Source organism: Nothoprocta perdicaria, unplaced genomic scaffold (genome assembly GCF_003342845.1).
Source record: "Nothoprocta perdicaria isolate Ctin4 unplaced genomic scaffold, notPer1 scaffold_23, whole genome shotgun sequence".
Classification (NCBI taxonomy): Eukaryota; Metazoa; Chordata; class Aves; order Tinamiformes; family Tinamidae; genus Nothoprocta; species Nothoprocta perdicaria.
In genome coordinates this window covers 2,496,092-2,511,667 of record NW_020455455.1, presented here as the reverse complement: position 1 = coordinate 2,511,667, position 15,576 = coordinate 2,496,092, and the positions used below count along the sequence as shown (strand labels likewise).

Sequence of the window (15,576 nt, the reverse complement as noted above, 5' to 3'; positions counted from 1 at the left end):
TCAGACATGCTGGGGTGAACAGAGAAGCAAAATCCGGATACCTTAAGGGCTTCCTTAGCTGCCGAGAACAGGGAGCATTGGCAGCTGGAGCATAAAAAGAAAACCAGGTCAAGCATGAGTTACATGTGCTTACTGTGGATGACACAAGTGTTATTGAACTTTGAGTCTGAAAAACTATTGCCAGTTTCTGTGAGGGGTGGTTATCTTTAGATAAAAGATCAAACAGATAGCAAGAATGATGTTCCACAGTACAATGAAAATAAACACATGTGCCTAGCATCACTCTGTGACCTTGTTACACCTTTCTTACCATATGCTTTCCCTTTTTTGCTTATGACTCTCGCTAGATGTATGGCTATAATGCTTCATGCTTTGTGATGCTTTTTGAAACAGTTAGAAAATAGAATTCAATAGTAAAAATATTGAGATTCAGAATCTTTTAATCACTATTTTTAAAACAGTCAATGAAGGAAAATATTCTAACCTTTCAATTTCCTTTTTCTGTCCCCCAAATGCCACCACAGTTCGAATTGCTGCCAGAACTTCCTCTGCAACAGCTCCTGCCTTTGCGTATGCAGATAGTTCTTTGTTGGTGAATGCAGAAATGATCTGTGAAGAAGCAAAATCATTTAGCTGTCCTACTCAAATATTGCTCTGATGTCTATGGATTCTTAATCTATTGAATAGCTTCCTATGTACTTTATTATAGTCATAAAGACAACAGACTTCACAGGCGACTTCTAAGGCAGCAATTTGATGAAGCACATCATGAGAAGGCTTAGTTTGCGTAAAAAGTCTTTACTAGAAAAATGCATGTTCTCTGCTCACAAAAGATGAGACTGAATTGAGGCTGAAGTTCAGCTTCTTTGCACATCCATCAGTATGGAAAGCTAGAGGATCTCTTGTGGATCTCCAAGGTTCCTTGCACTCAGATTTGTGCCRTTAGTATCTGAGTAGGGCAGAGTGGGCATCAAGCTGCTCTGGTTTATCTCAGGACAATAAATTGCCAGAAAAGTATATGGAGAAAAAACATTTAATGCTATTGATATGCAATAGTTTGCAGATCAAGCTATAGCAGAGTCCCCAAATCCTACTAAGTATTAAAGAATTCACATTTCAAATAGGGTTGGGATTTTCATCCTGGTTGAAAGGGCAAGCTCCCCAGTGTCATTGAAATTCAATGGTCGATTAGTATTAAATGTCCTTATGTATCTTTGAAACTCCTACTCAAAAACAACTACAGTTTTGTAGATAAAGACTGTTGGGKTTTKTTTTTTTTTTCTCTGAACAGTCTACGCCACTTCATGTATGTGATTTTTATTCATTGGAAGCTGAGCAAATGACGTAGAAACAAGTCAGAGCACAGCTCGTGGTGCATTGGCTGCTCCATGGTGGTGCCTCTTTGTGCCCATGTTCCAGACGTGGGTGTGATGCTCTTGTCACTGCGGGGTCGGAGCCAACAGACAAGGGTTATCATGAGGAACCTGATTTTCTGCAGGTTCATACCAGAAATTTCTGGCAGCTACCTAGGATGACCTTAACTGTGTATTTTACCTCACTTATTTATTTATTTTATTGATAGCACTTAGCTATTTTGGTGCAGCTGTTGAGATTCAGGAAGGAGGCAAAGGCATTGCTACTTTTTGCCTTTCCATGTAAGAGTATTTTACAGTTAAGCAAACTTCCTTATACATMAGCTATACGGTGTCATCATGCTTGTTCAGAGTTTTCTGAATGTAGGCAAGGTCTAAGCTAAAAGTTTTTCACTAACACCTCTAACTTCACTAAGAGCAATAATGTATTTTAAATCTTTAAAGAAAAGGGATTATCTAAAATACAGATTAACAGATCATTATAAAAAAATGTCATTTTTTCCTACCTTTGCCCAGAGAGCTGAYGAGAGTCCCAGAACAGGGCTGATTGCCAGGATCACAAGCGTTAATTTCCACCCTTTTGTAAAACCAACTATAAATCCAGTGAAAAACGTAGCTATTGCCTGAAAGAACATTGCAATTTTTTCCCCTATTCCTTCATTAATCTTGGATATGTCACTAAAAAAAGCAAATGACATCCAAACAAATAGAAAAGTGTGAAAATCACAGAAAATCATTATTTTCATACATCATACATTCTCAGTATATTTAATCACATTTGTAAGAGCTGTAATTCAACAAAACTACAAACTGTGGCAAAACAGAGCATGGAGCAGCATTTTCCAACATCTCTTTTTAAATGATATATAGCTTAGAGATGAGTTCAGGAAGACAAAACATCACTGCTCTGAGGCACATATTGTGCCAATGTTTAACAGTCATAATGATTATGATATAGTTATTAATGTGATGAATAAACTGATATTAATACTTACTCTACAAGTCTAGTATTGAGCTCCCCCACATCATTTACATCAAACCATCCAATCTCCTGTCTCATTACAGCGTGGAAAAATTCTTGTCTAATTTTCTTTATTTGCCGGCCAGCGGCTAGTGTCCAAAATGAAACTTGAATGTAGGCAGCGAAAAGAACACCAGCTCCTATTCCAGAATAATAATATGCATATCTGAAAGGAAACATATAGGAGAAATGATTTAAAATTGAATGAATTCTACTCAAACTAGAATCCTAGCAATAGGTTGCAATTCAGAAATTTGCTTCAAAAATCTGAGAACAGGATTTTAAAAAATGTTAAAGTGATGTAAAACCAAGAGCAATATAGCAACATGGGGGAAATGCATGTTCATTTACTAAAGGAAGGAAAAAGACATTGAAYTTTAAATGTTTGCACACCATCATCACTAGTTTTGCTTAGGCTTCTTTAAGAAATTTGAGTTTGCTTTTAAAATATGTGTGCACTCTTAAGGAGAAATAACCAAACTGATGTCTAGGTACAGCTAATGCAATCTGTTCTGCAGATATAAGAAAGATAAAAAAGCAAAGCTCTTCTGTATACTTCCATTACAAATAAGAGTCAAAAGTATTTTGTTTAGAAGTTAACAAAATATATAATATTTAAATTGAAAAATACTAATGGCATAAAATTAAATTAATAATTGAGTGGAGACATTAATCATGGTCAGCCTAGTAGAAATTCTATGAAATGCTGCGAAGCTGGAAAAAAAATATTAGTATTAATATTTGTTTCAAAAATTCTCATGCCAAACCCCAATGGAATRAATTGATGTCTGTGTAAAAATCTATATTAATTATGGTTATTTTAAAATATAATCAGAATTATTTGTTCAATGACAATTGTTGAGAATATCATAGCTATGATTCTTCCAGCTTTTCTGTATGACTAGTATACCCAATATTTGTGTTTAGATTTGAGTTCCAGAATTTAGTCACATTTTTTTTGTATCAATAGTTCCTAATTCTCATACTAAAAAGGAAGGGGTTTACAGCAAAAGTAGCATTTACAGTTTGTCCCTTCAAGGACAAACTTCAAGGACAGTCTGACCTATTTTTTTTAAAGGTATCTGCTTCTCTTAAGTGGAAAAAATGGCTATTTTTTATTTCCTTCTACAGAAAAGGCTGTGAAGAAAGAGGAGAGAGAAAGAGAGAAAGAAAGAGAGAGAGAAGGAAGGAAGGAAGGAAGGAAGGAAGGAAGGAAGGAAGGAAGGAAGGAAGGAAGGAAGGAAGGAAGGAAGGAAGGAAGGAATTGAAAGGGAAATGGAAATAAAATGATGAAGAAAGATGAGATAGGTAGAAGTAGGCAGAGAGAAGGGAACAATGCCCCTTCCATCCTAAACATGGAAGTTGCTCAAACTATGATACCATGTGTTCCCTCTCTCTGAAAATAACTGGTGCTTACCACCTTAGAAGATAAGCAAACAAAAAAGGATGTCAATAGGAAGGTATAATTACTCATTGTACTGAATTTCCTGCATCTATTTTATGCAGTCAGAAATAGTAAAAATACATGAGCATATTTACTTGGCCTAATTTATTTTTCTGTTTTTTTTTTTTTTTTTTTTGTCATTTAAATTTGTTGGCTGTTCTTTGTCCTCAAGAAGAAAAGGATATTAAAGTAGTTCAATAAAGAATTACAGAAAAAGCTACTAAAATACCCTTTAAAAGTGCTTGATTTACCCCTCCAGTGGCATTCACTATTATTACTTGAGTGACTTGAGTGGACATTCTTTTGTGTTTGTAGTAGTAGTTGTTAAAGTTCAAATGAAAATGGAAAACTTGGGACTTTAATGGAAACTCCACTGTGTCTGACTTCMCAATCCTCCCAAGTTTCCACCTGACTCATACAATGACTTCACCCTAAAAACATAAAACTGAATTCCCTCAGTTGCACGAAAATGTGATTAATTTTGGGCTAAATATTAAAATTAGCTTTAGAAGACTATACAAAAAGAGAAAGGAAACCGTGAAGGGAATGAAAACTTGCGAATTACCTGGTCATTTCTTCCTCCAACTTCCCCATTAGATTGTAATAAACATTTTTTATTGAAAGATTCATTGATATATTGTTTGGTAAGGAAAAATTCACTAAAGGAAAAAATAGAGAAAAACATGTTAATTATATTTATTAAAGCACAATTTAATAATTTCATTCTTTAAGCTCACACTCCAACAATGCTGAATGAAGCCTAAGAGGCAGCAGTTACTTCACACCTGACTGTGTGCAAGGGAGTTGGAAGTATGAATCACACTGCAAAAGCGTTTTCTAAAGCCAGAAGAAAGGAGAAAAGAAAATATTTAAATTGAGCAGTCAACAGTCACCAGTTGGAATTCCGAATTTCACATGCAATCTTTTCTCTTGAATGCATACCGATTTTATGAATATTTATAAAAAGCAATATCCTGCAGCCAAAAAGCACACCTTATTTAATAGTGTTTCTATGTACTTTATGAATGCAAGTTCATAAGTAAGATTCAGAAAGTTAGTGAATATGATATGAGTCACTTCCTTCCAACTGTCCAGGGGATGTGTGTTTATTTAATCACTATTTGTTGCCTAAGGCTAAAGCTGTAATTGTCTAAGGATTTGTCTGCAACTCAAGAGAATAAGCAATGAGCARTTGTGGAGTTTCTGAATATGTTTGGCACTTTTATTTCAAATTAAGATGCCTGGTTCTGGTTTAGCTCTACAATAAGTRACCATAACAGCTTTTGAGATTTAGATTCTGCCCATTATATTTAGACTTTGTGAGAAGCAGCATGGAGGTCTTTGGAGAAGTCTGGGAAATTCCACATTTAAATAAAATAAGCTTYCATTAGTTTAGACAAAAAGGTGAAGGATAAGGTTTTATCAGGATCAGATTTTCACATTTGAGCCACATAAAAGAAATAAATTATATTCATTAGAACAACTTTCTCTATTTTATGGAAAAAAAAGACTTAAGTTTAAAGGAGAAGATCTCTTGTTCAATTACAAAAGTGGGCATCTATTAGGAGCTTTTTTTGTGGAGCAGGTAAGGTAAATAAACCTCAAATCACTCTGTGGGACATTTTTAATATCCCTCTAAAATGACACAACAGTTTCAATAATTTAAAATATATAACTATTGTGATGACATATATTTATTGCACTTTTTCTGTAACTAAGGCCTTTATATATATATATATATATAAATCACTCTGTGGGACATTTTTAATATCCCTCTAAAATGACACAACAGTTTCAATAATTTAAAATATATAACTATTGTGATGACATATATTTATTGCACTTTTTCTGTAACTAAGGCCTTTATATATATATATATATGTGTAGGTTATGTATGTGAGTGATGCACATTTTGCCTCTTGATTGTTTATTACCATTTCTCATTCGTCTATTCTTTAACTCCATTTGTAATACTTGACAATGTTTCCTTGTATCCCAAGTATCAGCGAACTAGTGGTGTGTGTGTAGAAGCACAGAAGAATAATCGAGGAAATATGGAACAGGTCAAAATTAAAGCCTGGTTGACTCTTACCAGTGGACCTGCAATGCACCTGATAAGAAGGAGCAAATGGGTTCCCTGGGAAGCAAATGGGTTCCCTGGGAATCAAAGCCTCAGGCAAACTGCTTTTCTGTCCTTTTTTGTTGTCTTTTTTAATTTTTTTTTTCCCAATCAGATCATTGTTCATTGTGCAAAAGCCATTTTTCCAACAACAGTTCCTACCTGGGAAAGTAATGTTTTCTGAAGCAATAAAGCTGTCTGTCATGTCGCCAAAGACGACCATCATGAGGGGAAGGCCTGCTCCGTGGAGTATGGCCATGGTAGTGCCCAGCCCCATGAGGGACTTATCCAGCCAGTCAGAGTAGCGAAACTGGAAGCAAAAAAGAAAATGTACTGAAAATGTCACTAATCGCAGTGAATGCCTTGAGCAATAACACAGTATTAATGATGCAGAAGCAAGCGCTAAGAAGTAAACCAGAAAAAGAGTGAAATAATGGTATTTTATTATATAAAGTGAAATAAAATGGTAAAATTATAAAATAACACCTTAAGAAGTGTTTTAATAATGACTGTCACAAAATATTATTATTAATAAAATATCTAAAAGTCTATATTCAGTTCAATTTGCCTTCTATTTAACTACCTTCATTGGAATTTCTTAACTGAAAGTAACAAATTAAAATATTTTATATATACATACATATATATATGTATACACTATTAGAGTATGTTAAGTATGTACACACTTGGGGCTAGTGGCTCTTTACTGCTTTAAGCAACTACAGGGTCAATATTTGAAGCTGTAAAAAAGGATATATACTTTATTACTTTATTCTCACTTTTCGCACAACTTMAATATTTTAATGTTTATTAAGGAGATGTTTATTAAGGAAATGTTTATTAAGGAGAGTACTATATTCTCCTATAACTTATTTCACTATAGTTTTTGCTATTTGTATTTCACTATCACTTATACTGTATGGACGTAGGTAACTAGAAATAATTACCTTGAGTTTTTGTCAAAGCAGGCTGCTGTTGCCACAGGAGCCTCTAAATAGACTCTCAGTGCATGATAAYTGTGAGTTACCTTTTTCTGCTTGTGCTGAGGGGTAAATCACCTCTCATACAGTGAAAAAATAGTGCCTATGTGTGGTGGTCTGAGAGCCACAACCTGCAGGAGCTTCTTTCTGACCCCAGGTGCCAAGTCAGGAAGAAGGAAATGAGACAAATAGGCAAAAATTTATCTCTTGTTGCATAATAAAGAGCATGAGTCCTTCAGTAAAAGCATAAGACCTTAGTTGTCTAGTGCAGGGGAAGGCTTCAGCATCCTGGAGGGCATCTCTGTGCAGCCACTGGCGCTTGCTTGGGATGCACCAGCTAGCTCGTGACATCTCGGGTGCATCAGTTCACCTGATTCCTCGCTGGTTCCCCAGCCAAGAAGAGGATCCATGGTCTTTTCCTCCACAATTGGTAGTTGTGTCCCAAAAACCAAGGGTGTGAAGCAATCCCTTAAGGAAGCTGTGCTTCTTGATGTGCAGGTGGGGGCCATGGGCTGCCCTTCAGCAGCTGTTCTTTGAGGGGAACTGGTTCTGCTGTGGCCRTGAGTGGAATGGAGCTGTTTTTCTGTGGTTAGTCCAAGCGATTTAGTGTTTGTTCTCATGTCTGGGGAGGTGGGAATTACGTATGTCTGCTTTTTGCTCTGGTAAGTTTATTCAGCAAGCTTCCAACAGCTTTCCAGAAAATGAGGAGGAAGATGGGAGCTATGCTGAATGCAGCGATAAGATTGGAAATAACGGGGAGGATGGGAATTTGGTGCTCACTGTTATCACTCCTCTCTTGTGCAACAGTGTTTTTCTCTTGCTTCACCCGCCAGAAACAGTTTTGGTTTAAATGCTGGAAAAATGCTCCAGGAAGTAGAGAGACTGGTTTTTTATAGGCATTTGCAAAAGAAGAAAAAGAAAAGTTTCTCTCCTAAAGCAGACACAGATTCTCAGTTAGGTGCAGATTTGACTTAAAATTGAATAAATCCTAAGTCTACTACTAATTAACCTAGATCTTTTGGCAGTTGTTGAGACTAAAAAAGGATAGGAGCTGCTCTCTGACTTCCGTTCCACACTTCTTCATGTATATTTTTATCTGAAGTCCTGAAGATGCTAGGCAATATTATTGTAACTAAAGCTGTAAGAGGGAAAATTCTGATGGGATATCAGGAAAAGTTATTCATATGACCATGGTCAAGCACTTGAACAAGTGCCTAGAGAGGCCATGGAATTGCCCCTGCTGGGGGTTTTCAGCATTGMCAGAGTAAGGCCCAGAACAACCTAAGTTCAAGGCTTAGCCTGTCTCTGAGCGGGACATTGGGCCAGGCAACCTCCTGAGCTTCCTTCCAACCTGGATTTCTCTAGGATTGTTCTAACACTGCAAAGCCGTAAATATTGTAGCCTATAGATGAAGGAAGACCTCACAGAGCTTAAAGCTGTGTGCTTCCAAGTCACTTTGTTAAAACAAATACTATATTGTAAACTTTGCTGTGCATCTCTCCTGTGGCTTGCTGGTGTGTAAGTGTGGATTTGGGTGAGGGATGGCTGAGAAGATACAACACTAGTTAGCAATCAGCATAATATTAATTAATTACAATCAACTGCAAAAGAATGACTTGAACTAAACTAAAATTTCCATGTGTCTGAAAATGTTTTTTTAAGAATATTCCATTAAGCGACTATGCCAGGTGCTTTTGAAAGCATGGCTGCTTTATTTTGGGAGATGAAAGAGATTTCTGTTATATGATTCTCTTATGCAGCGGGTTTTCCTTTTCTTTCTGGCCATGTCTCCAACTGATCACATTTCAGATCTATGTAACACCTCCCTCTCCACCGACCTGCTAATAGAGCAATGTCAGCCTCTGTTGGAGGGAGMTGTTACAGTAAAAATCCCCAGCACTGACAGGATTTAAGCTACTTCCCTCCATCTCTGTCTGCCTTTCTTTCCTTTCTCCTCCATTTTCCCTTCCCACTGTAGATCTCTCAGTACTTTATACCACATACAGCCAAGTGCCTCCAGTATAGCTCTGCAGTATGAATAGAGATATGCATACAAAAATAATATATTTTAAAAATTACGGTACAATGTGATTGCTAAATACGCAAATTGCATGGAACTTACCACTGTTAACGGACTGACCATATTCAGTTTCTCAGGTTTCTTCTTGTCCCCACTGCTAAAAAATTATGATTGTGTTTTTAAGTAGGAAGAGCACTTAAAACATCAAAGCAGGTCTAATGCATTATTAATACAACTGCATTCTCTTAATTGTGTTCAAATGTAAGGAGGAGATACAGGAAAATAAAATAAGAACTTTCAATGTACGCTCAGTGATTTTCTCTGAACTGCCAAAAAAATATTCAAGAAATCTTCAGATTTGATGTTGTACAAATACAAGGTGTCTCCTGAAAGAAATCTGACAGTTTAGATCTAGATTCTAAGTCCTTATGTGAGATCCATATTTAAAATCACAGCTGACATTAAAAATTATTAAAAGTGGCTTTAGCTAAATCTATAGTGGGAGTTTGATAATGTAGCAAACTTTACTAGTTTCCTCCTATCTATAAAGCACTCCACTTTTCTCTTGAAGAAGAGCCTGGGGAGTTCTTTGATCATTTAAAGCTGCCTGTCTAGCCTTTCAAGACCCTATTAGGGTCTAATATTACTTATTGGCAATTTTTTWAAATATATTTTGAAAACTACGTGGATGGACTAACTAAAAAGTTAGTTTTGGACTGTGTGTGTCATTTCATATCGTAAGCCTGCAATCCTGCTAACTGGTCTCTAATCTTAAGAATCAGTCTGTAGAACTGAACTTAGAAGAGTTGATGTTTTCTTTGAAACAAGAATTTCAGTACAAAGAAGGGAAAATGAAACTGAGCTGGAAAAGGAGGAGGTGGCAGCAGAATGAATGAAATGCTATGTCATGGCCAGCAGAGCTTGCAGTAAAAACAACAAAAAAAGAACAGATAGAATTTCAGCAAAATTGCTTTGAATGTTCAGGCAAGTGTCTGTTTTTCAGGGGTTAATTACATATTCACAGCATGTGAAGAGTCTAAAAGTCTTCATATTGGTCAAGCACTGCAGAACCTCCTTGGGCAGCAAGGGGAACGCTTCTTACTGTGCACCTGCATGCTACACAGACAGCTCTGGCATGCACCAGGGTAGGTTTAGACAACACGGATTTGGCAAATAGATCTAAACAAACACTAAACATGCAAAATTGCTTGCAGGAATTAATCTCCCTCACTCAGAGCTAAGTGCTATGTAAGGATATATGAGTTATACTATGTGAAGATACTCTCTGAGTTATTACTCAGACAGTATAACTCTATGATGTGATTCTTGGGGCTGGAAGGAGAGTTATGTCAATCATGCTAAAATGATGTGTTTTGCCTTGCAGTTGAAAAAGCTGAAGCTTTTTGCCTGGAAAACAGGTTAACTGAAGCAATAATCTTTAGCTAAGCCTACTATAGGAAAACTTTAGTGTTTTTTTCTTTTGTTTTGTTTCCATTTTGGTAGTAAACCTATCTGCATTGCATTGCCATTATACAGCATGGCAACTCTAGATCCGAAAGCAAGGGTGATCAGTTTTTGCTTAAGCAATAATTAATTATTATGAGCACAGTTGGCCATTTCGGATTAAACTGTGTTGCTCGAATGTAGTCACTCAAATAAAGTTTTTAGTTCTGTTTTTTTAAACAACTTTTTGTCTAAATCAGATTTAAGTATCTCCTCTTTAGCATGAAAAGGAAGGGAGATGAGCTTTCATAAGTGACTCTGACCTACATAAAACCAAATAGGAAGCATGAGAAGGCCGTTACCTGAATAGACATCTTTCCAAACTCTGCCTGCACTCTCCAAACAAAACTAAGCCTATCCAGTACATTTTAGAGATGTAGGTGAAATGTCAAACTCTTTCCACTGTGTTGCAATAGGGCTTTTCTTAGGAGACTGGAAAGTCCAATGTTCGGTTAAATACTCGGTTTTCTCCTGCTGTCATTGGCACATATTATTTTAGAGAATGTGGAACATTGTGTCAATCAGCAGTTTCATAAACTCTTATCGAGATGAGTTTCTGTTTCCACTTTTACCTGGTGTCTGTAAATCCCACTCAGACAGTACTAACCCCTGAAGTGCATTAGAGATTATGCATAACATATGAAACAGAGAATTACAATAGCATATATTTCTTTTTTTCAGGAAATGTGCATTCTGCTGTGAGCTATTTCATTTTTGAAATGGATAAATGGGCCAGCAGGGGAGAATGTGCAGGACATTTAACCCAAATTGGCCCTATATTATAGTTAAAATTACACTGCTTTCAAGGCAYGCTTGGATTTAGCTGTCCGTTATCTACCCTTACTACAGTTCTTTCAGTGTTTCAGATTAGCCTTGGTACAAAGCAGGTATAAAGCAGCCACTATCTCCTTGCACAAGGGTGAATACACCAGCAAATTTTTCAGTAACTCAAGCTGAAAATCTCAATCACAGTGACAAGGCACCAGCAAAACTTCTTTCTGCCCAGACTTACTTGACATGATGGATTCCATAGGATTTATCTGTTAATAATTAATATATATTTGAAGAAAAAATAGATATCAAAGAGTTTTCCCAAAAAGGAAAATCGTTTGATTATTGGGGTCTTGTTTAGAGGTAAGATTTAAACCCAGCTATTTAAAGGTAAAACATTAGTAGAATATTTTGAAATCAATTTGGATACTTACCATTTGCCTTCAGATCCATAATCCCGATATGCTACACCGTTGTTGTCATCTTTGCTATTTATGTAAGACTTTGTTTCATCTTCAGAGCCCATTTTAATCTGTTTGAGAAATGAAGTACATCAGGAAACAACAAGCARTATTTAGCTGAAAATACAGCAAGTAAGCAAACTGAAGGCTTATATCCTGATGTGCTGTTTGAAGTCAAAGTTTTGGCCTATCTTCAGTCTCTAAGCAGGACTTGCAGTGGAAATTGTTTTTTTCTTACAGGATTTGACTATGCCTGTGCATAATCCTTGGGGGGYATCTAATTTGAAAGCACATTAGTTTCCTCAGTTTACCCTAATTAATACAAAATAAAAAGCAAAATGCATTTTAAAGTCTAATGAAGTTTCAGTGGCGAGTTTTGTTCTTTAGTCTTCCCCATCAAACATTGATAATATCTCTCAGATGAAATAAATCTACTGACTTACCATGACGACTGATCTTAATCTGTTTTCACCAGTTTCGGAAACTTTTTCAGCAATCAATAGGACTAGTTTGAATAGGGCTGTGCAGTGAGGTTGGACTTCGCTCACTTCTACGTAAAACTCTAACGAGGAAAAAGTTTTTGGTAGCAGTTCATGCCAGCGTTTTGCAGTGGTCCTGGAGCCAGCTGGCTATTCAGGGGAACATCTGTGTCGTCCACCTCCAAACAGGGAATGCTCAGCAATGGGTGGTTTTGAACAGCCTGTTTGATCATTGTTGCTCTTGAGAGCMCATCAGAAAGCCACCTCTTTGCTCTTCCCAAAGTCTGCTTTGGTTAAGGCTCCAATCATTCCTTGCAAGGTTCAGGGATAATCAGGAGGAGTGTGAAATCTCACCATTTCTGGACCACTGCACAGGCCAGTGAACCCATAAGCTCTTCTGTGGCAGGAGCTGGTTATCATCGTGTAGGCACCCCTGACCAAAACAACACCCCTGACCAAAACAACAAGGGAGACAGTGTGTTCCTCTCTGGATACCTTGTGCCCAGAAGATGGAGTTTGCTTGCAGAAAATCATATGTTTTCCATAGTGAAAATTAGTAAAGATTCTCTGTCTCTAATGCTGTAAGAGGCAATGGATAAAACATTTAAGTCCTATAAGACTTACGGAAAGGAAAGGAAAACTTTCAAATCAGTATAGGCATGGATGGATAAAGAAGGATTAGCAGGCTATTAGATGAGGATTGGCTGTCCATAGCAAACAGGACAAGCTGGATCTTCAGGAGCACCCAGAGGAAGCTTCATTAGTGCTCTGTTTCTCAGAAAAGCCAACTCTGGTACTGCTTCTGAAGCAATTATTTATCTCCTGAAGTGAAACAAATTTCTTCTGCAGTGGGTAGCTGAGAGTTTTAAGTTGTGTAGCTATATTAAATTCTTGAGCATACTTCCAGAACACATTTCCATGATATTCTTGAATATACTGATATTACTTCCTGTGAAGCAATCTCTTCCCACAAASAAATTTCTTCCCTGTGTAAAGTAATTTCTCATCTCTATATATCTTTATTGCAACCAATTTTACTAATCATAAAATTAAATTGTTACAGGTTATTTTATTAATTTAGTGACATAAAAATGCATTATACATCTATATTAATGTTTGTGGTATATTAAACTGAAATATTCTAGTGGTAAGATCAAGCTATTGTATAATGCTTTTACCCTCTATGACATGAAATACTAAATTCAAGTGGCATGAAATACTGTCATCAACAGTAAAATTTATTGTCTTGCAGGTTTAAAGGTTTCATTTAATATAACTGTAGCATTTTACTATCCAATGCTGTAAATTTCTTTTTCTGTTCCTTAAAAATCATAGGCCRTGTGAAAGTCATTGTAGAATGACAGCAGTGTCAGGAAAATGACACCAAACAGCCTATCTACAATTAAATTACCCAGACTATGGAAAGTATTGTAAAGCACCACAAGCCAAGATTCATGTTTCACTTATTTGACATTTCTGGCTCAACTTCTGTAGTGAAGTGGCTATAGAAGTAATAGGCTAAGGTCTAGTACTTGAAGATACTTATATACTATTAAGTCTGTTTAAGTTTCCACGATGTCAGCAAGTGTCTGCAAATCTTTAATACCTTGGCCTGAAAGATTTAGTCCATACTGAAAAGTTCATGGCAGAACACTGATGACTACCTAAAGTAACAAATAATTTTGCCAAAAAAACCCTTTCTTGCTCTTGTAACCCTCAGAAATTCATTTAAAGAATAGGAAGACTTTTATCTAACCTTTTACTTTATATTTATGATGAATAATAGTAAATAATATTATATTTATGATAAATAATATTAAATCAGAAACATGTTAAAGGCCTTCAACTTGAACATAAAATAAGCATTACCTACCATCATCGATTTCCTCCAGTAAGACTGCTTAACATAGTACAAGCTGACAAGAGCAGTTTATGCCTTTATTTAAAATAATCTCAGATCTTAAGAACTCTAATGTTAATAAACATAGTCGCAAAACTGTCAGGACCGTGAATTGATGCTGTTCCTTTCGGTAGAAAAGAGAGTGGGGATCCTGAACAATAATCAAAAGGTCAAAAGCTGATTAGGTTTTCCCATCTGGTTAGATGGGGGGAAAAAAAAAGTATATGCATTAGGAGTTGAACAAGACATCTGTGATGAAGAGAAGGGAAAAAAAAAAAAAAAAGAGAGAGAGAAAGTCTAGATTAGTGTAGCTATTGTCTGAGCAAATGAGGCCATCATGTGGCAAATTAAAGATATGACCACAGAGAGAAAATTCACTGAGTAATTGTTTTGATGATACCAAGAACATAGACACCCACTATCATGAACACAAAGGAAACAGGTGAAAGTTCAGACACAGAGATCCCTCTTACCTTTTGATTTTTTCTATGAGGAATTTTGGAGAGGTTTTARAGGATTTATTGCCATTCTTCATCAATGAAAGATTCTTAGATGCAAAACTGGTATTTTTTCTAACTTCAGGAATCATAGATAATAACAGAAGAATGAGACTTAGAAAGTCTAACCATGTTTTCAAAGGAATGATTTCAAATGCCTTCAAACAAGAACCAAGTGCTTAATAATTTTTAATGATTTATTGAACTCAGGAAACTGCAGGATAGGAAATTGTATATGTATGCAAAGCTAGATTGTTGTATGCTTTATCAATCCTACCTTTAGCAAGCTAAACCTTGGAAAATTAGAGTCCTGATCTGTAATTCTCAGATTACCATGTATGAAGAGTAATGTCCGAGTTGTTCCTGATGTAGCAGATGTAACTGACATCTTTAACTACTCATTCTCTTTACACTGAAGAGTAAACGGGGACATGGAGAAAAGTCTACTGTAGAGCTACCTACAGAAGTTTGTGAGAAAAGTTTATTTGGATTAGGAGCTTCTATACTTAATTTAGTTTTTGAATGAAGAATCATAGCTCTAGTTCCATAGTTCTTTTTTTTTTTTTTTTTTTATCAGCTCTTCCATTTATGTGCATAAATTTTGTTGGTTTGTTTGTTTTTGAACAACATTGTTGGGACTTAAAGTTTTAGGGAATATAGTTTTAAAGACTGTGCATGTCAATGAGTGACTAAAGAGTTTATACAAAAAACACACATCAGTCAACTCTATTCAGGAGTTAAAAAGTGTGATCTCTATAAAAGTGAGAGTTAGAAGAAACTAATATTGGAGGAAACCAAAAATGTCTAAGAAGAAAAAAGCATAAAACTGTTATTCATCAATTAGTCTGCCAGGGCCACAGAAGTAAATAGAGGACAATGAGGACATTTCAGATCTCAAACCTCCAGTAAGTTTTTCTTATTTCTCAGGTCTACATGGCTTTTCTTTTCTTTTCTTTTCTTTTCTTTTCTTTTCTTTTCTTTTCTTTTCTTTTCTTTTCTTTTCTTTTC

At 36.0% G+C, this 15,576-nt stretch overlaps 1 protein-coding gene across 2 annotated transcripts in view; it reads right to left on the bottom strand.

The window, feature by feature from the left end:
- Positions 1-12,188, bottom strand: part of LOC112947344 (phosphatidylcholine translocator ABCB4-like) — a 40,464-nt gene extending 28,276 nt beyond the window's left edge. For both annotated transcript variants that reach the window (XM_026039407.1, XM_026039408.1), the window contains exons 1-8: positions 12,136-12,188; positions 11,666-11,763; positions 9,060-9,114; positions 6,120-6,267; positions 4,404-4,497; positions 2,369-2,560; positions 1,880-2,051; positions 485-609 (exon numbers count right to left, since the gene is read on the bottom strand). In XM_026039407.1, coding sequence (XP_025895192.1) covers positions 485-609; positions 1,880-2,051; positions 2,369-2,560; positions 4,404-4,497; positions 6,120-6,267; positions 9,060-9,114; positions 11,666-11,763; positions 12,136-12,138 — 887 coding nt within the window. In that variant the 5' untranslated portion in view covers positions 12,139-12,188. The remainder of the gene's footprint in view (positions 1-484; positions 610-1,879; positions 2,052-2,368; positions 2,561-4,403; positions 4,498-6,119; positions 6,268-9,059; positions 9,115-11,665; positions 11,764-12,135) is intronic.
- Between the last annotated feature and the right edge of the window lie 3,388 nt (positions 12,189-15,576).